At 43.9% G+C, this 26,109-nt stretch overlaps 1 protein-coding gene and 1 long non-coding RNA gene across 2 annotated transcripts in view; one reads left to right on the forward strand and one right to left on the reverse strand.

Annotated features, from left to right (window-relative positions):
- Positions 1–14: 14 nt before the first annotated feature.
- Positions 15–26,109, reverse strand: part of LOC116304702 (gamma-aminobutyric acid type B receptor subunit 2-like) — a 29,262-nt gene continuing 3,167 nt past the window's right edge. The window contains exons 4-16 of the mRNA XM_089026033.1: positions 9,708–9,773; positions 9,249–9,446; positions 8,667–8,903; positions 8,526–8,589; positions 8,215–8,298; positions 4,615–4,765; positions 3,473–3,590; positions 2,865–2,975; positions 2,298–2,423; positions 1,453–1,543; positions 1,126–1,361; positions 625–705; positions 15–235 (exon numbers count right to left, since the gene is read on the reverse strand). Of these exons, the coding sequence (XP_088882159.1) occupies positions 164–235; positions 625–705; positions 1,126–1,361; positions 1,453–1,543; positions 2,298–2,423; positions 2,865–2,975; positions 3,473–3,590; positions 4,615–4,765; positions 8,215–8,298; positions 8,526–8,589; positions 8,667–8,903; positions 9,249–9,446; positions 9,708–9,773 (1,635 nt within the window). The 3' untranslated portion in view covers positions 15–163. The remainder of the gene's footprint in view (positions 236–624; positions 706–1,125; positions 1,362–1,452; positions 1,544–2,297; positions 2,424–2,864; positions 2,976–3,472; positions 3,591–4,614; positions 4,766–8,214; positions 8,299–8,525; positions 8,590–8,666; positions 8,904–9,248; positions 9,447–9,707; positions 9,774–26,109) is intronic.
- The window catches only part of LOC116304703 (uncharacterized), a 31,690-nt gene continuing 9,909 nt past the window's right edge, over positions 4,329–26,109 (forward strand). Inside the window, exons 1-2 of the long non-coding RNA XR_016119074.1 lie at positions 4,329–4,442; positions 4,642–4,753. This is a non-coding gene — a long non-coding RNA (uncharacterized LOC116304703). The remainder of the gene's footprint in view (positions 4,443–4,641; positions 4,754–26,109) is intronic.

Genomic DNA, 26,109 nt, shown 5'->3' on the forward strand with positions numbered 1-26,109 from the left:
AAAAAAGTCGTGCATAAGAAAAGTGCAAGAAAAAATTTCAAATTTTGTCCAAAAAAAACCTGCACAGTCACGAGGGGTAAAAAAAAATTCCTGCACAAAATAAATTGACCAACATTCCCCTCAAAAATCTAATGGTCTGTCCTCAAGGACAGGTTTAGATGTTTTAATTATGATCCACACTGTTTTGGATAACATCGGCTTGTTCCTGCTTTGATCCACCACTTGCTGTGTTGTGCTGGAAACAATAACAATAATACGAGAATTTAAAATGTTATCATGTATTTACTCCATTTACATACACTTATTTCAATAAAGTTAGTTAAAGTTAGTCACCTGAAAAGCTATAAAGCTGAGGCCGACAAGAATTATGGGTAAATTCATTTTACACGTTTAACCGCTTGATAACTGTTCATGGACTTGCGAATCTTTTACCGGTTACAGTCTCACCTCTTGTGAACATCATCGAGCTGCAGTTTGTATTAAACAAAGCTTTATATATAAATGCTTTTTTGATATGAAAAGTTTCCCAGGATGCTCAGTGATCTCAGCTTTCTAGGTTTTTGGTGACTAACTTTATTGAATTAAGTGTATACATCCCTCCATCCATCCATCCGTATCTCTTACTCGACTATCTTTTCCATTGCCATTAGAATTCCCTGTACATGCCTGTATGTCGTTCCCATCGTTGTTTCGAAGAAACATAATCTGGAAAAAAAAAACGACAATAGTTTCACTATGAATTGCTCTGCACGAAAAAAACTTAATATTTATCCCGAAGAAGCTTGTTTACTATATCTTCAGTTGGTGTTTCATAAAAAGGGGTTTTGAAAATTTAAACACGAGCCCACCCTCTCTAAGTAATGGTCGGTCCCATGGGCGGGTCTATGGTTTTGAGTAGGGGCCAAGAAATTATAATTATGATTAAGAAGATGCACCTTTTTAGAAATTTTCGATTTTTATTTCTGTTCTAATCGTCCTGTTGTTATTTTAGCTATTTCTATAGTACACGAATCCTTGGCTGCATCTTCTCCTTAACGCACGTTATCCCACAAATTCTAATTCAGAAAACTGCTTTAACTAACAACCCGGTTATTATGTTGATTTGATAGATCGTTCATTTAATACCTTGGGAATGAAGACAACACAGAGCGTAAAACTCGTACAGAATATCGATAAAAGGGCCATCAAAGCGAAAGAAACCGTTGGATTGGTCAGGAGCACTGCTTGAACAGGTATGACGACACCAAACAGGATGACAGTATTGTACACACACATGCCAATCAACTTGCTATCGTTCAATGCTGGAATGTGCACTTTACGGGTTTCCCAGGCGAGATACATACCAAAGAGTAATAAAAGTCCTGTCAGATAAGATAACATGCATGAGCTAGACAATTTCTTCCTTACCCTCCCCTCCCCTCTCCTCCCTTTCTCCACATAGATCACGGTTACCTTGGTAACAGAACATAATAGCTTTCCATAACATCATGTGTTTACAGTCGCATAGCCTAACGTAGGGAAGAACAGCAGAGTCTCCGGAAATCTAACATGAGAAAATAGTCACTTGTCAGCGGTGTCTTATAAGCGTAAGCGCATGCGCCAAATTGTTTTAGAAAATTCCACATTCAGCACGAAAATACGTCGAGGTTTTCAGTGCGGGTATTTTACTACAAACATTAAAAAAGTTCTACAAACAAAACAAAAAAAACAAATCTTCGGACTCGTTTCTCAGCCCTGTCTAAATGGTTCAGATAAGTTAACACTCATAGGTATTTAATATTATACAAGGGAGCACATTAAAATTTTGTTTGTGTAAGGAAAGTCGTTGTTCTTGGTTGATCTATTCTAGCGCGTGCGATCCATCTTGTGACAGGCGTTCCTCGTAGTGCTTTGGTTTCGGCCGATCCGAATGGCTTACGATCGTGTAAGGAAGGGAATGACGAAAAATATTCGTCGGTTTTCGGAGTAAATTCGCTTGCCCGACTAAAGCAAGGAACGCCTGCCATGAAGTGTAGCGCGCGTACGTAAACAAGAACTACAAGGAACGCCTGCTATATCTTAGAATACGTGCGATAAAATCGAAGATAAACCAACACAATCAAAATTTTAACGTGCTCCCTTGTATTATACACGAAAATCTGGATCATAGTTACGGCCGCAAGGCATGTATGGATAAGAGTTATCTTTTGTGCGCGTATTCCTTCAAGCAATTCATAGATGTTTTGCGGTCAAACCCAGGCTTCCTCTGTTTAAGAATTAGAGAACGTTTAAAATGAAAGAATAATAATATAACGAACCACAAGAGGCATGTCGTATCTTATTTCAACAAGAGGATCAATCAACTGCCATGTAATAAGAATCACTAGATCAATGAGCAGTAAGAATCCGAGAATACCAAACAACTGTCTGTCGTGAATGATGACCTGAAGGAAATCAAATGAAAGAAGAAAAAACAGCAGTTAAAACTGTCCGACAGATCTCGTGGACATGAACCCGAAAGACTCTTCTTTATATAGAAAATTAACTTTTTGGGGGGTCCCTGTTTGAATTTTATCAATACACCCTGAAAAAAACCTCTGGGCTTTCAGACCGAATTTGACTTAGGAGGCGGAATAACACCGGAAAACCTTGGAAAAATCCTTGAATCAAGAGAGACCTAATAGACTTTTCTCACATCTGATACCAAGTCCAGGAATCAAACCTGAGACCCCAAAAGAGGTGAGATAAGAGCGTACTACCGCTACACCACCCTTGATTACCCTATTCGTAGTAACACTGGACCCTTATCTCCAAGTATAGAATATATTAATATAAAAATAGCTGATTAAAAATATATTTATAATATATTAATATCAAAACAGTACCCGTTTGGTTGATTTCTTTGAGTTCAAGAAAATCACATGTACTCGCCAAGTCTTGCTAAACATAGCGCCGTACGCCATCGTAAAACCTATTGTCACGATCCAAATCTCGGCCTGAAATAAACCACACTCTACTATAAATCATACCAGTAGTGAATCACTTACACGTGCTGCTCAGCGGTAAAACACGTAATGCGCATGTCCATAAGATCAATTTGAATGAGCATCAAAGTGTGAAATTTGTCTGCACATGCTTGTAGTCGTACGTATGCAAACACTAACATTAGTTCTTTAAGCTTAAGGCTAATTTTTACAAGAGCTAAGTATGGTCACGAAATGTTTCGTAAATACGCAGAAAACGATAACTTCTTTTCATACTAAAGCACTCTTGAATTCTTGGTAAATTAGCTGAATTACACGCACGCATGCGCAAACAGTCTTCCGCAGGCCAAAGTGGTTTAGAAAATATTCATGCTATAGACCTTTTCAGCTTCGGTTTGATGATTCTTCATTTGAGAATAAGATTCTTGGTCCTTGGTCCTTGGTTCTTGGTCATGCGCAACTGTTAAACAAAAAATGATAGTCTAGGGAATGACACGTGGTCTATATACCTGGCATATGATTGACAGGTCGTAATTATTAATTCCGCTGATGATGCCACTGATGTAGGCCAGAATACATCCAATGATGAGAACGTTGTTAAGATTAGGAGAAGACATCTTGATGAACCTACAGAAAAATGTACGGAAAAACATTTTAAAAGTTTCAATAGACCATTGTCGAATTCATGCAATAACAATTGATTACAGACTCGTTTACTCAGGATTAGCCTCATTTCAGTATCAAAGTATTCCAACCAACAGTAAAGTAAAGAATGCACAACTTCAACAATATAATTCCACGGACTTTCGAAATTCCACGGACCTTCACTGGAACAAATGAATATCTTTTTACGCAAACTTGAGACTAATCCAGAGCTATAGTCCCCTTCACAGTTCCAGGCGCCATCTTGATAGGTTGCCGTGCCTTTGCATCGAGGCCAGACAAACGCGGTGAGCTTGCAATGATAGAGACCGGCATGTGAATAATTTTCCAAGGTGTTAAAAAAGGTCTCTATCATTGCAAGCTCATTGCAAGCTCGTCTCGCTTCGATGCAAAGGCACGGCTATATTTCATTCGCGACTCAAAATCCCTCGAGATTACCAAACAATGAAACAGTCGCCAATTTGGTTGCTCTAAGAAGAGAAGGAAAGAGGAATTCTTTCTGTTATCTTCAACGAATTTGGCGGCTATGAAGTAACATGCACCACAATACATGTAAACATTTTAAAATAATGTCACGAAAAAGATTCTTTTTTTCGTTTTCATATCAAAACTTATTGTCGTTCGCGTGGGATCCCTGTGGTGTTAGGCGTTTTGGGCTTCCTTTGTCAAAGGCCAGGTTTCTAAGCTAAATTCAAGATGGTGGACAATTTCAATTGTTTCTTCACTATAATATCTGCAGTTTTGATTCATGTTTTCGACATTTTAAAGCTCTAAATGGCGGGAAAATAACCAAAAATTGATCTGTGTTCACTTAAGGTAAGCTTATCAAATATAGATGGCCACACGAGCGACAGGAGAAAGTTTGATATGTAAATGCTTTCATAAAACTGTAGCTTGACTGTAAAGAGTCAAAACGAGTTCAGTGAAAGACGAAAGAACCTATCCTTGACTACCACAATAATAAATAAGCTATGCTGCCTTCACTTACCTGATGTCCCTTTTTTTCACATTAAAGATCAAGACAGAACAAGCAAAGGTGATGCCAATCAATGACAATGCAGTCACAGACCAGAACAGCCAGGAGGAGATAGTTAGTTCTTTATTGGTGATTCGCAGACCATCCACTGGTACGTAATTACCTTTAACACATGAAATACATTAAGTCGATCAACTAATGCGCTTTAAGAGTGACTGTCTGTAACGATCAAGCAAAATTCAAAATCCGTGGCAAACTTCGAAAAATCGATTTCGCTCATACTTTCAAGTTAGTTAGGGTAATGTATCCTAAGAATCGCTGTATAGTTGGTTTGATCAAATAACGCTTTATTATGGAGAAAAATGGAATTTTTCAAACACTCCCGAAAACGCCGTTCGCGACAGTAAATTTTGACTCAACTTTCGCGGCTGCTGGACACAAAATAAGCAACACTGGGAATTAAAACAACCCATATTCTTGAAGAACAATCTATTGAGTACGATATGCGTGACTTTGGGATCAATTGTACAATTTTAAGATAACAAAATAATTTTATTCGCTAGACGTGTGTTTAGAGTATCAAAAAGTAGGTCTTACAAAAATATTCATTCTGAATGTGCTTAACCTCTCAGTCGCGTGAAACTTCGCTGGTTGATTATTCAGATGTTGATCTTTCTAGTGATGTAAAGAAATCTTTGGGCAAATGATTGTGTGTCACGCAGTATGTCTTCAAACTTTGGTGAAATTACTCATTTCTGACCTCTGGCCGCTTTCTATAACAGACAAGATACTAGTGTTTATAAGTAAAATATAAACTCAAAAACAAGCCTAAAACACTTTTATAGCCTTAAATAATGTAGCTGTTTAAGAATTCTTACCTGGCAAACTCTGAAACCTGGATTTTTATGAATGTTTTTAGACACAACATCGATCTGGTTTCTTTCATTACCGACTCGAACTTGTCAACGGCCGAGTGCCACAGGGAGCCCAACCTTTCTTGTTGTGGTGCAAAACACAGGAAACCCAGATTGATTAAAAAATCGTTTTAATTTGTTTTAATGATGATGCAAACACACACAATAAAAAATTTCACAACTATTCCAGTAACACTTACTGAATTACATGATAATCTATAATATGAATGACTAATAAAGAGGGGGAAAACCTGCAGTAGAACCTTACTAATGGTAACAGTTCTAAATTGATTTTAAAGAAGTTGAACCGTATACACTACATGCAATTTTTCTGCTCGGCGTGTCATCATAAATGATCACCGGCCTCTAAGGTTCATAATTAGTACCGAACAAATGTATGTGACAGAGGCACCCACGATTCTATTGGAGTAGATGCAGAACATGAAAATCTTTGGAAAGTTTTTACGCATCCTTCTTCGGAACAGGTGAACAGCGTGTCATCATCGGTATCGCTGTTTTCCTTGCTGGAATCTGTAGTGGTCTTTGGTTTGTATTTCCTACTTTGTCTAGGTATGATAACGCAGAAATCTGGAACCTGGTCATCAGAATACTCCATCTTCCTAAGGGTGGGTAAGGCTAGAGCTGACGATTTCTTCGTTGTTTCAAAATTTTTGCTTTGGATGCAAATTATATTTATCTTGAGTCCTACATATTTTCAAGTACTTTCACCAAAACTAATTAAACCAAGCCCCAATACTCCTCTTTATAGTTCCATTCAGTGATCACGAATAATAGTTCCTAGCCGAGGCTGGAGTTACCGCGCATGATAAACTATAGTTTTGCTATGCGCGGAAACTCCAGCCTCGGCTAGAGACTATTATTCGTGGTCACTGAATGGAACTGTAAAATGGAGTATTAAAGAGTGACTGTCTGTAACCATCGAGCAAGGCGTAAGCCTTGACAATGATGTTATCTTCAAAAAGCGTAACATTGTGGTTTGGAGAGCATACGGCGTTGGAAAAGGAAAAAAGATACCCAACACGAAATTTGAAACAACGAAGACATCGTCAGCTCTAGCCTTACCCACCCTTAGGAAGATGGAGTATTCTGATGACCAGGTTCCAGATTTCTGCGTTATCATACCTAGACAAAGTAGGAAATACAAACCAAAGACCACTACAGATTCCAGCAAGGAAAACAGCGATACCGATGATGACACGCTGTTCACCTGTTCCGAAGAAGGATGCGTAAAAACTTTCCAAAGATTTTCATGTTCTGCATCTACTCCAATAGAATCGTGGGTGCCTCTGTCACATACATTTGTTCGGTACTAATTATGAACCTTAGAGGCCGGTGATCATTTATGATGACACGCCGAGCAGAAAAATTGCATGTAGTGTATACGGTTCAACTTCTTTAAAATCAATTTAGAACTGTTACCATTAGTAAGGTTCTACTGCAGGTTTTCCCCCTCTTTATTAGTCATTCATATTATAGATTATCATGTAATTCAGTAAGTGTTACTGGAATAGTTGTGAAATTTTTTATTGTGTGTGTTTGCATCATCATTAAAACAAATTAAAACGATTTTTTAATCAATCTGGGTTTCCTGTGTTTTGCACCACAACAAGAAAGGTTGGGCTCCCTGTGGCACTCGGCCGTTGACAAGTTCGAGTCGGTAATGAAAGAAACCAGATCGATGTTGTGTCTAAAAACATTCATAAAAATCCAGGTTTCAGAGTTTGCCAGGTAAGAATTCTTAAACAGCTACATTATTTAAGGCTATAAAAGTGTTTTAGGCTTGTTTTTGAGTTTATATTTTACTTATAAACACTAGTATCTTGTCTGTTATAGAAAGCGGCCAGAGGTCAGAAATGAGTAATTTCACCAAAGTTTGAAGACATACTGCGTGACACACAATCATTTGCCCAAAGATTTCTTTACATCACTAGAAAGATCAACATCTGAATAATCAACCAGCGAAGTTTCACGCGACTGAGAGGTTAAGCACATTCAGAATGAATATTTTTGTAAGACCTACTTTTTGATACTCTAAACACACGTCTAGCGAATAAAATTATTTTGTTATCTTAAAATTGTACAATTGATCCCAAAGTCACGCATATCGTACTCAATAGATTGTTCTTCAAGAATATGGGTTGTTTTAATTCCCAGTGTTGCTTATTTTGTGTCCAGCAGCCGCGAAAGTTGAGTCAAAATTTACTGTCGCGAACGGCGTTTTCGGGAGTGTTTGAAAAATTCCATTTTTCTCCATAATAAAGCGTTATTTGATCAAACCAACTATACAGCGATTCTTAGGATACATTACCCTAACTAACTTGAAAGTATGAGCGAAATCGATTTTTCGAAGTTTGCCACGTTTTGCTCGATGGTTACAGACAGTCAATCTTAAAATTTCTTTTCTGTCGGGAAGTGATAGCCTGCGTGGAGCTCCACTGCGATTGATAATTTTAATAATTATATTGCGCATGTTCAATAGGTGATATTTACATTTCCCACTCGATCTGCTACCTCACACAGAGGGCCACTATACGGGTTAGGGGGTGACTACGTACTCTAGAGCCGGAGGCTTGTGATTGCACTTAGTATATTTGCCACATTAAATTGAACAAAAGTCGCGTAACATTTATGATAGTATATAAGTGATAAATAATGGAAATCTGAGTGCTCTATTTACCAGTCCACTGATATGATGAATTAGGGTCGTCTATGTACGAGTTGCTCTCCATGTCGTACAGGGCCACCCTTCTCTGACTGTCACCTGTATTATAGATAATATTAGATAATATTAATATTTGATAACAATCATATCATCCTCATATTCTCAGCGATTGGCTAAATTTGAATCCATGCTAAATTCCGATCCAACGTGCCCTGACTTAGAACCGGCCCAGAGATTGCTTCAGAGTTCGATAAAAACTGACTACTTTCAAATGATGCACAATATTATACAATGAAGAGATTTTGGTTCTACTTTAGCCTCTTTACCTTGTATTTGAGTAATCTCTAGCTTCGTTATACGATCAAAATTTCTATCGAAACGGATTTTACCCTACAAGCAACAAAACAATCTTCGTCATTCAATGCAAAGATCAATGACGTCAATATTTCTATGGCAACAGTACTTACCGTCATCCCAGTGAATGAACTATTTTTTAGAATGTCAACAAATACTCTCCTAATAGCAGAGCTCGTGTAACTGAAGTCTTTGAGAGTCAGATTCATTGAGCTAAGGATTGGTATGGAGGCGTTGAGGGTCAGTGCGCATGTCCAGGCGGCGTCATAGCCGTAGGAAGAGAATAGGTTGACATGGTAGCTAGAATTGACTACACGCTCTAGGTAACGAGAATGGAGCTGAGAAGGAGTCTGATAAAGAAGAAAGAGAGGAAAACACTGGAAATTATTTGCTTGGGGACTATCATTTAGGTTGGGAAGACATCCTTATAGACCTCTTCGGCTCGGGCGTAATGTTTTCCCATTTCAGACCACGTGTCATTCCCTTAGTTGTATCTATAGTCATGTGGCTTCTCATGCACGACCGTTAAACCAAAAAAAGTTAATGTCCAGGGATTGACATAAGCGAAGAATTAAAGATAAAATGTATGTGTATTCGATGGGATTCGAGCTAAGCGTACATCTACAGAAATGACACGCAAAAGAAAACACATGTTAATAGCATCGAATATGGCAACCATGAAGTTAATCATGTACCTGTCCTGATACAGTCGGGTCATCAGTCGGGCTCAGCTTCATTTCTCCTGTCCCAATGACGTTACTCATTCCTTGTCGCAGCTCCTCTGAAGTACACTCGACTCTCTGTGGGCTTGACACGTTCCACCATTTGCCTTCATATCTGCCTGACACTAGCATCCAAACATACTTATCACCATATAATCCTTGTTTGAACGCCTTGAAAAAGAATGGGAGGAGAGAATGAGAAATGAAATGTAAAACATGAAAGTTTGGGATATGAAAATGGTTACCGCGTTGTTTTGCACGTTTCAGAGGTTTTAAAAAGAAAATAAAGGAAGGAAGAACGAAAGAAAGAAAGAAAGAACGAACGAACGAAAGATTGGAAAATAAAATGTTAATATAGAGCTAATAGAGCTAACAGGATTAATGAAGAGTAGAGAGCTAATAGGATTGATTGTTTATAAGCTTTTGACCTACCTCACAGAAAACCATGTACAATTCTTTAATGTAGAAAAACCCAAATATAATCCTTGCGTCTTTTTTCTACGGACAAATAAAATCAATCAAGACAAACATACTTACTTTATTTCGAGCCATTAGATCTTATTGCACAAAAGTGCCGCACAATTAGCAAGACGTACTCCAACCTTTAATTTGAGGAATTTTCACTGGTTTCCCTCCCTCCGCAAAACCTAACAAGCTAAGCCGTACCCTGACTTAGATCAGCGCAGAGGTTGTTTCAGGGTTTAGTCTGTGAGTTAGCCGTGCCCTGACTTAGATCAGCCTAGAGGTTGTTTCAGGGTTTGATTTGTGAGTTAGCCGTGAGCAGCAGTAAGGGGGACTCGCGGTCAATGTCAAAGATTTACGGGTTTTACAGGCGGTTTAAGGAAGGCGCCGGCAGCGGGAAATACCCGCGCGACAAGTCCTTACTGCTGCTGTGTTGGGAATCAAAGATATCGCAAACGGAGGTTAAGATATCCTTTACATATAGATGGACACCATCACAAGCATTCGAAATAAAACTGTGCGCCGACTGCGAACTCAGGCGTTGGATCGCCTGGATGCTGACTTTGCCTTCACAACATTTATGGAGGGAGATACGGACGAGACGATGACAGAAGAAAGGGCTGAAAGAATAACTAACTTAATACCCGAAGGTAACTACCGGTTGGAGCTAACGTTCATAAAGTATTTAGACGGCGAGTGGATGATAGAAAAGGGGCGCAATCCTATCAGGGCGTCTGGTAAGAAGGACCTGTTTGTCTTAAACGAAAACACACGCCCGGGAGCATTGGTAGGAATAGACATGCTGTTCTACGAGGTTGCTTACCCGGTTACCGTAGTCATTTACGGTGCGTACGAGATAAAGACGCCAGACGTTAAGAAGTTGAAACCGATGCGACATCCCGGTAACTGCGTAGGGAAGTTAGTAAGAGAGTTCTTTGAAGACTCCTCTCGGGGCGGTAAACTGACTTTAAAGAGAAGAGAAGCCATCAGGAAATGGGAAAAAGATACTAATAGGACCGGAGGGTCGATAGACAACATCAAGAAGTTAGAAACGGCGCTGGAGAGGCGAATCCATGTGAAAGATATCACCGACGGCTTTATTTACTCCGGAACACACAAATGTGGGGGCCGTGGTGCGCCTATAGTCATCTACCAGCACAATGGGCACGCCTGGCGCGAACTGCGGTTCCCAAGAAAGAAGGAAACGAAGGTCTATAAGAATTCTCCATTGGCAGAGTTAATCCATGAGAATTCCATTTGGTTGATGGATTCAGAAGGAAGTCAGTTTATGACGCAAGACGGCACTTTGTATCGACCCGAAATTGAACAACAGCGCATTCAAAGCGCCTGTGAGACCTTAGGGGAAGACTTCTCTGACGAGGTCCTTAGCAGTCGCAGCTTGGACTTCTTAGCCGCAAAGAAAAGAAATGGATGGAAACCTACCCCAAAAGAGTTCGGAGACATAGCCAAAGCCTGTGTAGAACACGGTCACGGTGGTCTGTGGAACATGGAATACGACGAAGACCAATACGTGTCTTTGGATATGAAACACTGTTACCCTGCAAGCTTTAAAGGTCTAGGAGATTGTAAGGAATATTACGACCGTTACGGACATCCAGACTCCCAATTCTTCCGTGTGTCTCTAGATGGTCACTACGACTCCCCGGCAACGGGGTTTGTACGATTGACCTCTTGGAAATTAGCGTCGGGCCTGCATCCAATAATCTATGCGTGGTACGGAAAGCACCTGCAGGAGAAAGAATGGATACCGGTGCCCTTATTGAAGTTCTTTGAAGAGCGTAAGCTGCTCGAATACACAGCGCATGAAGCCATACTTTGTCATAGCGCCTTTACACAATGGCTCCCAGAGCACAACCCCACAGCGCGGATTGTTATAGGTAAATTCACACAGGGCGCTAAAGAAGGAGAAAAACATATGCAGCGTCGCTTGATAACCGACGAAGGCGAACTAAGCTTCCTTATAAAGCGCGCACATGACCAAGGAACGATGGTGTCCGTGGAGAAATGGGATTATTTCGTAGAAGCCGAGCAGAGAGAACGTAAGTGGAATGCTTTGTGTTACTACCAGGACCATCGACCGCAGTATTATCATCTGCGTGCCAGCATGCTTGCATATGCGCACATTAACCTTCTCGCGATGTTACTGCGGTTTGACAAAGAGGACGTTCCGCGCGTAGCTACGGATTCCTTGTACGTAAAGCCCGAAGTGTTAGAAAAGATGAAGGAATTCTACACCGACGACGAACTCGCAGAAAGTGGTCAATGGCGTGTCAAAGATGAAGAAATAAAAGCTTGGAGAGAACGCGTAGAATATCACGGCGAGCACACCCGGGGCACCGTAACGCCGACGGAAGAGCCATTACCGTCGGTTGCGGACCCAATCTCTTACCAACGCTTCTCTTACCTTTACGGTACGGGAGGCAGCGGTAAGACGACGCGCGTACTGCAGTTATTCCCAAAAGTAAAGGTGCTAACGCCAACGCACCGTTTGGAAAGAGAACTCTGCGAAATGGGCCACGACGCACAAACGTACCACAGCTTCTTTCGTTGGAATGGCCAAAAGTGGATACCGGAAGCTATCCACGACATACCACCGGTAATACTTTGGGATGAGATTTGCACCGTACCTTTGGAAATCCTGCAGGAGTTCGTAGAATTCCTCCGTGGAAAGTGTCAAGTGATATTCGCCGGAGATCCCTGCCAGCCTCCTCCAATAGCCGGAGAGATGCCCCACGAATGGCTAAAAGATTTCGTAGACCATGCGGAGGAAATTAACACCGACTACCGCAGTAAGGATCAAGTAAGAAACCTGAAAGCGGAATTAAGGGGCCTTAGTGATGCCGAGCAATGCAAAACACTGCGCAAACGCGTACGAGCGAAGAAATACGAGGACTTCCTTTACACATGGCATCCAAAGGATCTGGTGCTGAGCAGCAAACGCGCAGCACAGTCTCGCATACAAAAGGATTTGCTAAATATACACCGAGAGCGCTTCCCTACGCATCCCGTACCTGTTTGCTACAAACCCCACGACACCCGCATGCAAAAAAGAGACGTCTGGGTACCTGGTACCGACATCCAACTGCAGAACGCGGTAACGCATGACAAAGCCTGGGTACCCATAGAAAAGGTGGAAAAAATAACCTCCCATCCAGACTGGCGCTTGGGCTATTGCATGACAGTCCACAGCGCGCAAGGGCTTACCATAAAACAAACCTTATGGATCATAGACCAGCGGCTGTGTTGGAGCAACCTTATTTACACCGCCGTAAGCCGCGTGGAGTACGCCAAGCAGTTAAAAAGAGCCTGGGGGCCGCAACTGCGTTACGACCGCACCCCAGAGGACGTAGCTAAGGAGAACATTGCTAAGAAACTCCTTCGCTACAAGCGGCACGACGAAGAAAAAAATATGACGTTCGACCTATGCGTAGACGACGTCTATAAGAAAGGGGCAAGGTGTGCCAAATGTAACATACCTCTACTATGGAGGTTTGACCCAAATGACGATCAGCAGTTCTCCGTGGATCGTATCAACAACAAACGCGGGCATTGCAGAGGTAACGTAAGGCTAACATGCCTAGAGTGCAATCGGGCGCGCGGAGCAGCACTACTCTGAGTCTTTGGGGACTATGAGCAGCTCTTCCTTGACAAATCCACGACTTGGGCCATCTAGGTAATACAGCACGGGTTGCCCTTCCTTGGTGACGGACTTCGAGATCTCATACGTTTCCAAAGACCAGTTAGGATCCGTGGCTCTCTTACTGCCACCTTCGAGCTCCCCCGGCTGATAGAGGTATCTGACCACTATGTCGCGGGGGAGCTTTTTTTCCTTCAGTCCGACCGCCCTCGAACTTCTGACGTAGGACTTGTGTTCCACGTGTTTCTTTTTTATGGCATCCTTGGGTTTTATTCCCGTAGCCCTGGCCGCCTCGTTATTTAAAGCCGCGACGACCTGGGGGAGCCTCTGGGTCCATTCCCTGTTGCGTTTGGAGGGATCTTCCAGCTCTTTCCAATACTGGTACCCAAAGAGACGCTCAGCCAGGGTCTTATTGAATCTTTCGACAATGCTCTGACCCCTGTGGTACTCTGCTTCGGCTCTCCTAAGTTTAGTGCTGTGGTCTTTCAGGGTCTTAGTAACCACGCCCATGAACTCCGTCCCCGCATCCACTTGCAGCAGCTTAGGCCATTTCAAGACGCGCTTATAAATCCTACCTAGGGCTTCTGCGACTTCCCCAGAATCCTTGCTGGTTATGGGTTCGGCGTCCTTGTATCTGCTTGCGATATCAACTACGGTCAAAGCGTACCTATAGGTCTTTCTTCTCACTTTGTCGTGCGGTAAGAAGAGCAAATCCGCCTGATGAACTTCATTAGGGGTATTTACGGTAAAGCTGGGCCTGGGAATGTACTTAGGCACGGGAAGATAAACCTGCCAGAGGGTTTGTTTTCTTAGCCAGTTCTTAGCCGTTTCTTCTGATACCCTGGCCGCGGTCGCGAGTTTCTTGATGGCCGACGCTCCTTTCCAATAGCCTTCAGGCCCATAGTAAATCCTTTTGAGTTTGTCCTCAGTTCGACCCATTATATGAATTCCAAAACAAGATTGATCTTACGTCCGTTAAAATCCACCGTCTTTCCGTCCACTTTAATGGTGATGTTTATGCTTTCTACCAAATTAGACAAGTCATAGCTTAAAGAAATGGGAGTGTATTCTACTGGGTCAAATGGATTACCTTTGGGCAGAAACTTGGACATAAGAGAAGACTTTTCCCCATTGCTGTAACTATTGACCAAGTCGCAATAGACTTCGTAAGAGGATGCAACTTTCCATTTCACGGGTATGGCCGTGTTGGTAATTGTCTTGCCCGAGGCACATAATAAAGATCCCAATGGGTCAGACTTTCCAAAAGTTACTGAATAGTTTGGCATATTATGTTGGAGGGTCATTTCGTGCGGCAATCCCGTGGTGAGAGTATAACCGCGCTTGGCGAGCTCCTTAGCAAGGGTGATTGGCGTGTAATGTCCATCGGGTAGCATTTCGCCTTGATATTTGCCAGGCGCCTTAAGTACGGTGACCAAGGCATTGACTAAATTATACCAAGAATTGTACAAAGAACAACTAACCAGCCGAACCTTATGTGCTTTAATGGGGGGGTTCAGATAAGTGGTAAAGTTATTCTTGTCGCTTTCCAAAAAGACGATCATATATTACAGGGGACAAGTCCCCTTCGTTAGAGCAGATACGCCAAAGCTACGCCTCCTGCCAGCCCTGCGATTCCTATGAAGACCAACTCACTATCTTTTTGTTTCTTAGAAGGCTGGTAGTAATTCTTAAACTGAGGCTTTCTCAACCCCGTCGATGCCGCGGGGTGTGCTTGCGCATAGAGCTTAAAGGCGTAGTCTGTGTTTTCGAAGTTCTTATCCGCCTGCATCTTGTCTTGGTAGTTCTTGTCCAACCAATCCCTGTAAGCTTGTCTTTTTCCATTCCAAGCCGCAACGTCTCGCTGATATTTCTCCAGCGCTAAGTCGTGTCTCTTCCTTTCGGCGGCTAAATCTCCGCTTTTGTCGCCTCTGACTAATCTATCCAAATACTGACCACCATAATTGGCTCCAGTGAATGCTAAAGCTGCAATAACTCCACTTGCGATTAAACTAGCCATTTATACATTAGGCAGGTACTTTTCCTTCCGTAGGTAATCCTTTACCATGATAGCCCCGCCTACGGCAGCATCCATCTTAGCAAAATTAGCGAAGCTCTTGCTTGGGTCTTCAGTAAAGTCTTCTTTGAGCACTTTCTTACCTACCCAACCAATACCCGCAACGATGGAAGTAATAATAGCTGCTTCTTCAACAGTTTTCAATAACGCGGTTGACATTATATTACAAAGCGAGAAGGTTATTACTCCATTTCAGGGATTTTGCTTTTTTCTAACAGCCGGTTCCACAGGTGCGTGATATGTTGGTGGTTTTACCTTTTTTGCTGCCCGCCATTGTAAGTAGAGGCTGCCTGCTGCTATAGCAACTCCCAACGCGCCAATGACGTACCCAGGATTAATAAAGGATTCCTCTTCCTCTACCTTTTCCTCCTTCTTTGCCTTGTTCTTCCTGTTCATCTCTGCGAGCTTCTTCCCCGCGGCAACTCTGCCTGGAGATTTAGCCTTGGTAATCTTGGTATCTTCTACGGGAGCCTTTTCTGGTTGTTCTTCAGTGCCGCTCATCTTATATCTAAGGACTTGAAGGACTTGACTAAGTACTTGAGAATGACTTGACAATGACTTAAGGACGACTTGACTAAGTACTTGACAACGACTTGACTAAGTACTTGAGAATGACTTGACTAAGTACTTAAGGACGACTTGACTAAGTACTTGAGGTGACTTGATCATCAGCAAGTGCTGCCTGGAAGACCTTTTCGACTTCTCTGTCCTTCCTGAAGTCCTTCCAAGACACCAGTACCTCCTTCAAGTCGACATGCTGAGCTACGTGAAGTGCCGCAGAGGCGACTGCCATTAACTTACCGCACTTCAAAGACAACCACCCGCAGGTTATCTTAAGTTCTTGGGATATGACATAGTCATCTCTTATGTCCTTCCGTAGTTGCTCCACGTCGTCTATGGGCAGTGCAAGTCCAAGCAATTTAGTCGCAAGTCGGATAGCGGAGTCTGCTACGGCGTCCGTGGTCTTACTTGCAAGGGCAGCCTCGTACCTCTTATGGAACTTCTTAACCTCCTCTTCTGACAACTTATTAACCTGCTCATGGTTGAGGTCCTTGCCTATCATTTCTTTACACTTCCCCGAAGACACCAGGATGTTAAGTTGTTCCTTAAGGTTACTTTCATCTAACTGCGTGGGGACTTCATCTAAGAGCTGCTCAATATCCATATACATTAGGAATCAAAGATTCCAACCGTGTAGGGAAACCTCAAAGAGAAGATCATCTTGGAATGTTGGTGCGTCTTTAAATGTCGCATGTATTCGTGTAACTGTTCCTTGCTTATCTCACCGCCGTAGTCGCTTAAGATGGTTTCCAGATCAGACTTGCTCGGCGTATAAAATACGACAAGCGAACCTATGTTTTCCCTAAAAGGCTTAGAGACGCTGGTAAGCTGCTGCGAGAGCAACCAAACGCTAATGTTGTCATGTCTGCCGCTAAAGGCAAGCTTCACCAACTCGGAGGTGCGTCTTTTTACGTCGTCCCCGCAGGCAATGTCATCCAATATGAGGAGTGTCTGTGTATCTTTAGGGAATTGCTTATGCCAGAACTTCAAATGGCTGGATAACTCGTTGGGGTCTAAGATATCTACGAAGAAGTCGTCATCTTTCACTCCTATGCCCGTCCAGGTGCGGTTATTCACGTAGGTGGGGCATAATAGCACGATATAGTCGAAGCGGTATCTAAAGGGTCCTAATAGCTGCTCCACGATGAATTGGGTCTTTCCGCAGCCGGTGGGTCCTACTATCAGAGCATTGCAGGGAATATGGTTCGGATCCATTATATATACGATGGACCCAGTGGAAGCAGTAAGAAGGATTGTCGCCGACGCAAAAGATAAAAGAGACACCATAGAAATGCAAAGGGAGGAGATAGACCGGTTAAAAGAGCGCGTGCAGGAGTTGTACGATGAAATGTGCGGCCTGAAGCGCGCAGAAAGGTTTGGTGCGCTCTTGACGATGGCGGGCTGGCCAAAAGAGTCCATTAAGGACTTTATGCGGTATCCCATATAAGGGTTATTAAATCCTTATTATATATGGAGTGTGAGCGGTGTAACAAGGAGTTCAGCAGCAAGCAAATGTTAAAATACCACCTGGAAAAGAAGGTGTGCGCTAAGAAGGCACGCGAAAGGCGTTGTAAGGAGTGTAATCGCCTCTTTAGCAGCGCGCAGATGTTGGATTACCACGTGGATAACCGCGTTTGCCTAAAGAACGTATGTGAGCGCTGCGAGGAGGACAAGAACGACGAATGGCATCGACATCGGTGCCGCGGCAATTACGACCTGCTGAGCGTGGCTTGCGAGGAGCACGGCGACGTTGCTGCACGATGTTGCCCAAAGGAAACCCAAAGGAAGTTAACGCGCCGGAAGAAGGAAATTGACCAGCGCTTTGCGGAGTTTGACTGCGTCGAAGGCGTAAGGTGGGAAAACAGGGAACATTGGGAGGCAACTTGTGAGCGCTGCGGCTGTCAAAGAAGTGACCAACATATTTGGCAGTGCCTCTACGACGGCCAAGGCGGCTTTAAAGAGTACTTAGATCGCTTCGAAGCTTGGCATGCCGGCAATGAGGCGGCAAGGAAAGCCCGTAATGATTAGTAGGCGGCTTAAAATAGTAAAGTAGGGTTTGTGCAAAGAGTCTCAAATCCCATTCTTATTTTTATTTATTATTATTAAGGATAATGAATAATAATAAATAAAAATAAAGACCCCTTTTAAGGGCGCTTGCATAATCTAATAATAATAAATAAAGATAAGAACCCCTTTTGAAGCGCCTTGCAGTATATGCTAGCCTACGCAGCCGCAGGATTCCTAATCACCCTTTCAATATATGGACTGTATTACGTGCGAACTACCAGCTGATTGCATTGCGACACCCAAACCGCGTAAAAAATACACCTGCCTTCATTGTGGCAAGGTATTCCCCAAAGGATCCTTCGTTGGTCATTGGTGCTCGGCGGATCCTAAAGCGCAGCGGACCCTATTAGACGTCCTTACGAATGCAGAGGACTCTCCGGCTCATACTTAACCACGTCAAATACCCACCTGCCATCCCTCTTACCATGACTCATAACATGGGTAACGTCCTGCCCTTCGATGGCGTACCTTATCCTATCGGGCGCCCAAAGGGTGTATGTTCTTTTTTTATTCTTTAAGACCAAACGCAGGCGGTCCAAGTCTTCAAAGACCACATAATTCTTTATCTCGTAAATCTCCCCCACCACCAAATCCCTCCAGTGCGTTTGTATGAACTTTAACTCGGCGAATTTATCCTTGTTCATATATTCTATGAAATATCTTTAAGTGTGTTGCCAAAGTCTCCGAGGTTTTAAAGCCCTTACAGCACCACCTGCAGGGAATTCGTAGGTGTTCAGCATACGCAGTGATCTCCCTGCAGATTTCGTCGTAGTCGCTGCTTATGAGCACCTTATAGCCGTTTTCTTCATACCTCTGTAAGAGTAGTTGCTGATCCTCAGATAACCTGCCGTTGCCTTTCGGGGTCTTTAGCTCTATACAGAAACCGCGGTAATGTGTGTGCGCATTCAAGATCATTAAGTCTGGTTGACCGCGTTGATATCCTTTCTGCCAGCACTTTGTACGTTTACCGTCCGAATCCTGCAGTTCACCTAGACCAGGGGCTATGAGCATTTTGGGGTAAAACCTGCGGATGTAATCGACCACTTTCTTATGCAGGTCAAACTCATTTTCTATTTTGAATACCAACTTGTTTGGACCGTCAAACCGCCTTTCTATTTCATATTTACCTGTTTTCCTAAGGGTGGGGAGTACTTCCTCTAAAACCCAATCCTGGAATGCCTCTGCCGTTGGCATCTTAGAGCTAAATATCAATTGATACAACCCGGATTCGGTTACGTACAGGGAATCTGGGTGTAAGTTGGAAGGGAGGCGATTCACCTCCCTTCTAAGTTCACTAAGCCTTTTCTTGTATTTATCACGAACATGCACCTTAATGGCATCCTTAGGGTCTGCGTATTCCAACGCTAGCGCCACTTCCTTTGCTTTGAAGTATAGTTTATCGCCTTGCACTATGCATTGCAGTTTGGTTTCGTTGTTTTCAAATACGCGAAGCATTGTATATATAGCATATTTTTTATGGCCATCAATAGGCAACACTCTTTAGCTGATTCATTTCCACGCTCAGTTGCGCGTCTGAGACTACGAAAACGTAGCAATTTATTTTGTCGCCGTCGCTCGCACTGGTATTCTTTGTGCGCTTGATCTCCAATGTTATACCATCCTGGGTGTTTACTAGACGTAAACCCTGGCCATGTAGGTCTTCGTCGTTAATGGTGCGCATATGAATCCACAGCGCGTACTTATCCTTAAAGAATTCCTCGGGGCTAATTTGGTCGCCAAACTTGCGCTTTGCCTCCCGGTACACGTCTGCAGGCTTTATTCCCTGTGAGTAGACCTTGTTTGGTACTCCGTTGATATTTACCCCCACGTTAGTAATGTTGGGGTTATGGAAGGCTTCGGAGTCGCGCTTGCCGGCTTCGTAGGGTTTGGCAAACACCAACATCAACCCCGTGAGACTTCTTCGGGGGAGGTTAATGCTTTGGTTGATAACCTCGTCCGTCTTATCCAAGAAGCTAAATGTCTTATACATCACTACGTGGTCGTAAAGGAATGCCTTTCTGGCGCTATATTCCATACCCGCACTTCGAGCCAACTCCTCAGAGTAGACTGTCTCGTACTGTAATTCCAAGTTAGTTATCTTGTAGGGATCCACAGCTCCACTGATTGCGCTGTCCATTCCTCCTATAACGTTCGTGGTGTCTGCTAACGTTACTTCGAACTGCAACTCACTCAATTGTCTGGGGTAATACACGCCGTGATTCGTAATCACTTCAAAGTCCAATGGAATGACATACTTGCTACCATAAGCCGTTTTTACTCTGGTAGCGTCTGCTACTGCGGTTGCTCCGCTGGAGTCCGTAGGCGCGGGGTTAGTATCGCTGCGAAGCTTACGAAGGATAACGCTTCCAATTCCCTGCTCTATCTTTTGTGCACGGTCAAAGGCTGTTAGCCACAGATCCTTATACGTGGTGTACAAATCGTACCTATTCAAATCCAAGAGGGATTCCCCTGCGAACTTGATTCTCATCTTAGAGACGAGGTTCCTACCCACATTATTGACGGTATAGCGCTTGTCCTTGGTGCTTGGTTGTATTGCTAGGTCGAACCTTAGCGCCAAGGTGCCAGGAACTAAGACTAGGTTATCCGTTAGACGGGGCACGCCCACGTACAGGGTTTCTCCTGGCTTTGCGCTAGAAGGTGTGAATGTGACCCGATGAAAGGTGCGTTCTGCTTTTAGTCCGCCAACCTGCTTAGGTAATACGTTGGGGTTTAACTTTGAGCTTATCATATATAATGGAAGTAGAAGGAACGGATTTTGATCCCCTTACCGAAGAAGGTCAAGTTGACATTAACGACGACGAATTCGACGCATGGACTCAAGGCGCGGATACCGACCCCCTAGTTTACGACGCAGCCCTAGAAAACAAGTATGGTGGTAGATGGGAAAGTGCTAAGAACGCTCTAAGGCGCATGTGGCAGTCGAAAAACCCCAGCAAACCCATCCCCGAATACTTAGAGCTTCAAAACATAGACGAGCCGGAAGCAGCCGCGCGGGAAACCGTAGAGTGGGCAAAGCAGGAGCTAGAGCTGCGCTACACCCACCTTGATGCTGACGAGGTAAGGCTCACAGAACTCGGAAACAAAGTCCTAATAAGCGTCCAAGACCTGAGATTTCCCGACAAAGACCGCTGGACGAAACCGCAAATCCTCTTTGATGAGGAGGGCAACGTTAGGGGTGACGTCTTAAGATTAAAAGGCTTTCAGCAGGCTACTAGAAGCATGCTAGAAAGGTTGAGAGCCCTAACCGAAAGGGTTGAAATTGAAAAGCGTGCCGAGGAGCTGCAAAGGGAGTTAAAGGAAAAAGACGCAGAGTACGCAAAGCAAGGTCAACTACTCGCCGATGCTGAGAAGAAGTCCGCCCATCAAGATGAAAGAATGAAAGAAATGAGAAACCAGTTGGATAAAACCCTGCGCGAAAGAGATAAAGCACAAAGGGACTTAGAAGAAGCTCAAAACTCTGGCGCCTCAACGGAAGCGCTGCGGGAAACGTTGGAAGAAAGGGAGGAAGAATACATGAAGCAAAACCAACGGCTTGCCGACGCACATAGGAGGGAAGTCGAATTTAAAAATCAAGAAATAAGTGAGCTGGTAGACCAAAGAACCCGAATTCGGCGTGAAAGGAATCAAGCACAAAAGGCTCTTAACCTCGCCCTGCAAGAGTTGGACTTAAGAAGGGAAGATGCTAATGACTTAGAAACTACCATAGCCGGCTCTTTAGTGGAACGGCGACGGTTAATGGCTGAAATCAATACTAAGGAGGAACAAATCCGGCAAAGAAATCAGGCCATCGAAGACCTGGAGGGGCAAATAGAGCGGCAGCAAGAAGTAATCGAGGACCAAACTCGTACCGAGGAAGAAAGGGAAGCAGCTCAAAAGGAAGTAGATACGCTCGAAATACGCCTTGCGGAATTGCGGGCTCAAAAGGAAAACCTGGAAAAAGAGCTGGGGCTTACCACCAAGGAAAAGGTAAAAAGAGCTCTGGTGAAGTATGGTATTCCGCTGGCATTCGCGGTCGCTATTAGCACCGTAGTAGGAGTAATCCTTAGCGCGCTTAAGGCTACGGGCGCGGGCGTGAAGGGGTTAGGCAAGGGCTTAACAGACTTGGGAAAAAAGATGGCAGCCGGTTTGCCTGGGCTGCTGGGTTCGGTTGTTTCCTTGGCACTTAGGGCCGGCGGCGAACTGTTGAAGTTCGTGGGGAATAACATTTGGATCTTGGTCGTCGCTATTGGCGTGGTACTCCTGAAGAAGATGAAGGCTTAATCTTATCCTCGTGTATTACTGGTGGCTTATCGTCGTCAGGCATCCGAGGCGTCCTCGACTGGGGATAAGTAAAGATAGTATTCGCGCCGCCCTGATAATGCGGAACTAGCGGCAGCACACTCATGGTGCTAATGGGCTTGTGATTCCAAACAGCATTCGTTGGAGGGTTAACAGTCGGGGCGGCATTTATTCGTATGCGGCCGTTACCATCGCTGGGGCGAACTTGAAGCTTCGCATATTGGCAATTAGCTATCATATGGAAAGTTACCGGTGTTATGTCTTCCCCTTGCGGAGGAACAGGCTCCGACGAAAAATGAGTTGGATGCCTGGTATTACTTTTTACCCTGTATGGCGGTAATGGGTGGTTATTCTCATCAACGATCCTAAAACCGGCATTGCATGAGTACCCCGCCGAAATACAAATAGTGCACATGATCAATCCCAGGCCTCCAACCTCCACCCACAATCCGGCGTCTTGCCACTTGTCGCCCACGTACTCCTTTTCCTCCAGGTAATGGAGAAACCAATCTTCCTTCGCGTGTGGGTTCATATATTTCAGCAAATAAATTTGCTTCTAAAGGCTAAGCACCGTAAGAGTGCTAATGGTAGCGTGATTATAAGGTCGATCTCTTTGGTCATGTATGCTATTTATCGTTACTACGCCCGTGTCGTCTACTCTCATTTGCAGCTTTACCTTCCCGTGGCAATCAGCAACCATGTGGAAAGTCCAAACCGAGATGTTTTCAGCGCTGCCGGGGTTGGGCTCTACGGAGAAATGCGTAGGCTCCCTGTTGTTTGTCTTATTTCTCATAGGCTGCAGTATACCGTTGTCATCCAGGAACCTGAAGCCCACGTTGGCGTGACTACTCGTACCAATGCAAATACTGCATATTATCAGCTTCTTTCCTGAGTAGTTCAGGTCCACAGACATCCCCGTGACATCAACCCAAGATGCCTGGTTGTATTTTTTCTCGCCTGTGTAAGTCGTATAGACACAATCTACTCCAGCTACGTAGGGGTTGTTCATCGCCATATATAATAACTTAGACCAATGCTTGCAACTGCTACGCCGGCTTTTAATAAGTTATGGTCATATTCCTCTTCTCTTTTAGGCGCCCGGTATGTTTTTTTCATAGGTGGTACGTACGCCTTCTTTGGTGCGGGCTTTTCTACGTGCTCCTTCTTAGACTTCTCCACGAAATGGGGAATGCCCCTGGTAGTATCCAAGTTCACGTCGTTCACACCAAACTTCATGTCCTCAGTTGCTGTCTTAAGCTTATTATTGTAGCCTACGACGGAATTGGCGTTGATGACCAAATTACTGGGCATTAGCAACACTCCCGGGGCTACGGCATAATCCAACCTCAACCTGGAGCTATCCATGTCTAATTGAAAACGATGCGAACTCTTATCGATATCGCCCTCTATAATCGCAGTTTCGAATAAAGTTAAGGCTTCGGCTTGCGTATTTTTCGAGGTGCCCGCGTCTCCAATTATGCTCGACCTGGTAGTTACCTGCGCCCCCAAGACAACGCGTACGTAAGCTTCTATGCTACGATCCAGGCGACCTCGACCGGCTTTCGTTAATCCTTTTCCTTTCATTAATACGAACGGATCCCAGGTACCTAGGTAGTTAGTTTGAATCCTGGTAATCAATGAATTATTACCCTTATCACCACCCATGTCGCTAAACTCCAACTCATCACTTGGATATTCCTGATGTCCATAGTCGGCTGGCTTCTCACCATTAACACGCCATACGTAAACTATACCCAACCCATGCGTTTTACCTTCCCTATAACGAAAGTCTTTTTGCTGCGGTTTGAACTCATTCATCAATGTTTCCAAAGCAACGGCGTCATATCGGTTATTCATCGGATTAAACGCCTTATCACCCGGTAGGGGTACGTTAAGCTCATACAACAACCTCCTTACCGTAAAGGTAACGTGAAACCGCATAATTGGAATATGAAACATGTCCGCGGCAACACCACAACCTTTAGTGGCGGCCCAAATAGCAAAGTTTAACTGCTGTGGCCAATATCGCATGTTGGGTCCTGCTAACCATTCCCTGGCCTCTTTACCCGACGTATGCTTCAACATCGTTTCTTTAAAGATATTTCTTGATACTATGTCAAACGATTGCTTGCCAACTGAAATCTTCAGGTGCGTTACCAGCTTTTCAAAGTTGTTTACACCACCTTCAGGGTCGTAAAATGGGTAATCTTCCGTGGTTAACAATAAGTTTCTAGGAAAATTGGGTGCTTTATGCTCGGGTTTTGGTGGCCTTTTTTTATGAACGGGTTTAGGTGCTGGGAAGTGTACAATCGTCAATTGCTGCACCTGATCACCTACCTGCTCCAGCTTTGAATGTTCCAAGTCCGCATTACTGTACATTCTGGAGCCGTTAAAGTAAATCCCATCGGATCTTCTTTCGAACATACTAGGGTCTGCATGTGGAAACATCTTCCTAAAGGCCCTCCAGTTGGCATAATCCCGGTTGTCGTGATGTGGCTGCTCCTCAATATCATTCCCAAAAGCGTCGTACATTAGTATATATAATGGATGTTATACCATCAGCACCTCCACTTTATCCTGATTTACCTAGGGAGGGACCTAACGAATTAAACGCTGAAAACTTTCGTCTGAATAAAGCGAACTTAATCTTGGCTTACTTGGAAGGGCAGGCAAAACACTACGAAAAAGTCCGAAAAAAGTACGTCAGAGCCCGGAGTACGCTACATAAAATCGCGATAACTTCAGGATCCATTTCTGTTGTGTTAACGGGTTCCGGCGTTGCTACTTCGCTTACTGGGCCGGGAATAATCGTTGGAGTTCCTTTGGCCGGCGTTGGGGCAGCCTGTGGTATTATCTCGGCTGTTGCTACGGGCATTATGAAACAGTTGTCAAGCAAGATATCCAAGCATGACACGACAATAGCTCTGTCAAGGGCTAAAGTAAATACAATTACCGATCTTGTCTCAAAGGCTTTGCGTGACAGAAAGATAGACGACGTAGAATTCTCGCTTATTCTGGCCGAAGAAGACAAATACGAGAAACTAAAGACGGACATAAGGAATAAAAAAACAGTCGTAAAAGATCTTTCCGAGGAATCTCGCAAAAAGATCTACCAAGAAGCGAAAGAAGAGCTTCAAAGAAAGCTTGCTCAGTAAACATCTGCTTTGAAAAGAGCGTGACGGGATTCTATTTACATATCGAACGTCAGTCTAGAAAATATGCAGATTAAATATGATAATTTTCACATACATAAGCGTCCAGATGTGTCTGGCGTTCGCTTGTGATCGTGGACTTTGGAGCTGGGGAGGCCTAAAGTCCCGAGTTCGAGCCTCGCTGTAGACGCATTTGGACCGGTTGCTGTGAGTGAAAAAAAAAGCCTCCCCCACTCACAGCAACCGTGAGGGGAGGGGTAGAAAGTGCGATTCAACCCCGCGATGGGGGGTTTCGCGATTGGAAAAGTCAGGGGGTGTCTCGGGACGCTGTCCGGAGTTCACCCTCTGGTGGGTCGTAAGAAAGATATATGTGTATGTACTAGAGGGCCTCTGGCGCGGGATGAAATAAGCCCCGTAAGCCCAAAATGCAAAAAACCCCACTGGGGATAGCTTGGTGTTCTGCGCGATGCATTCCCCAGTGGGGTTTCTGGCAAAATAAACGCCAGTTTTGCATTTTTATTTTCTCGGAATCCATCCTAACAGGGGGTGGTTGGGGTCTAT

The sequence above is a fragment of the Actinia tenebrosa genome, unplaced genomic scaffold, assembly GCF_029948245.1.
Source record: "Actinia tenebrosa isolate PJP-AT-01 unplaced genomic scaffold, QUT_ActTen_1.0 PGA_scaffold0__85_contigs__length_37466705, whole genome shotgun sequence".
NCBI classification, from domain to species: Eukaryota; Metazoa; Cnidaria; class Anthozoa; order Actiniaria; family Actiniidae; genus Actinia; species Actinia tenebrosa.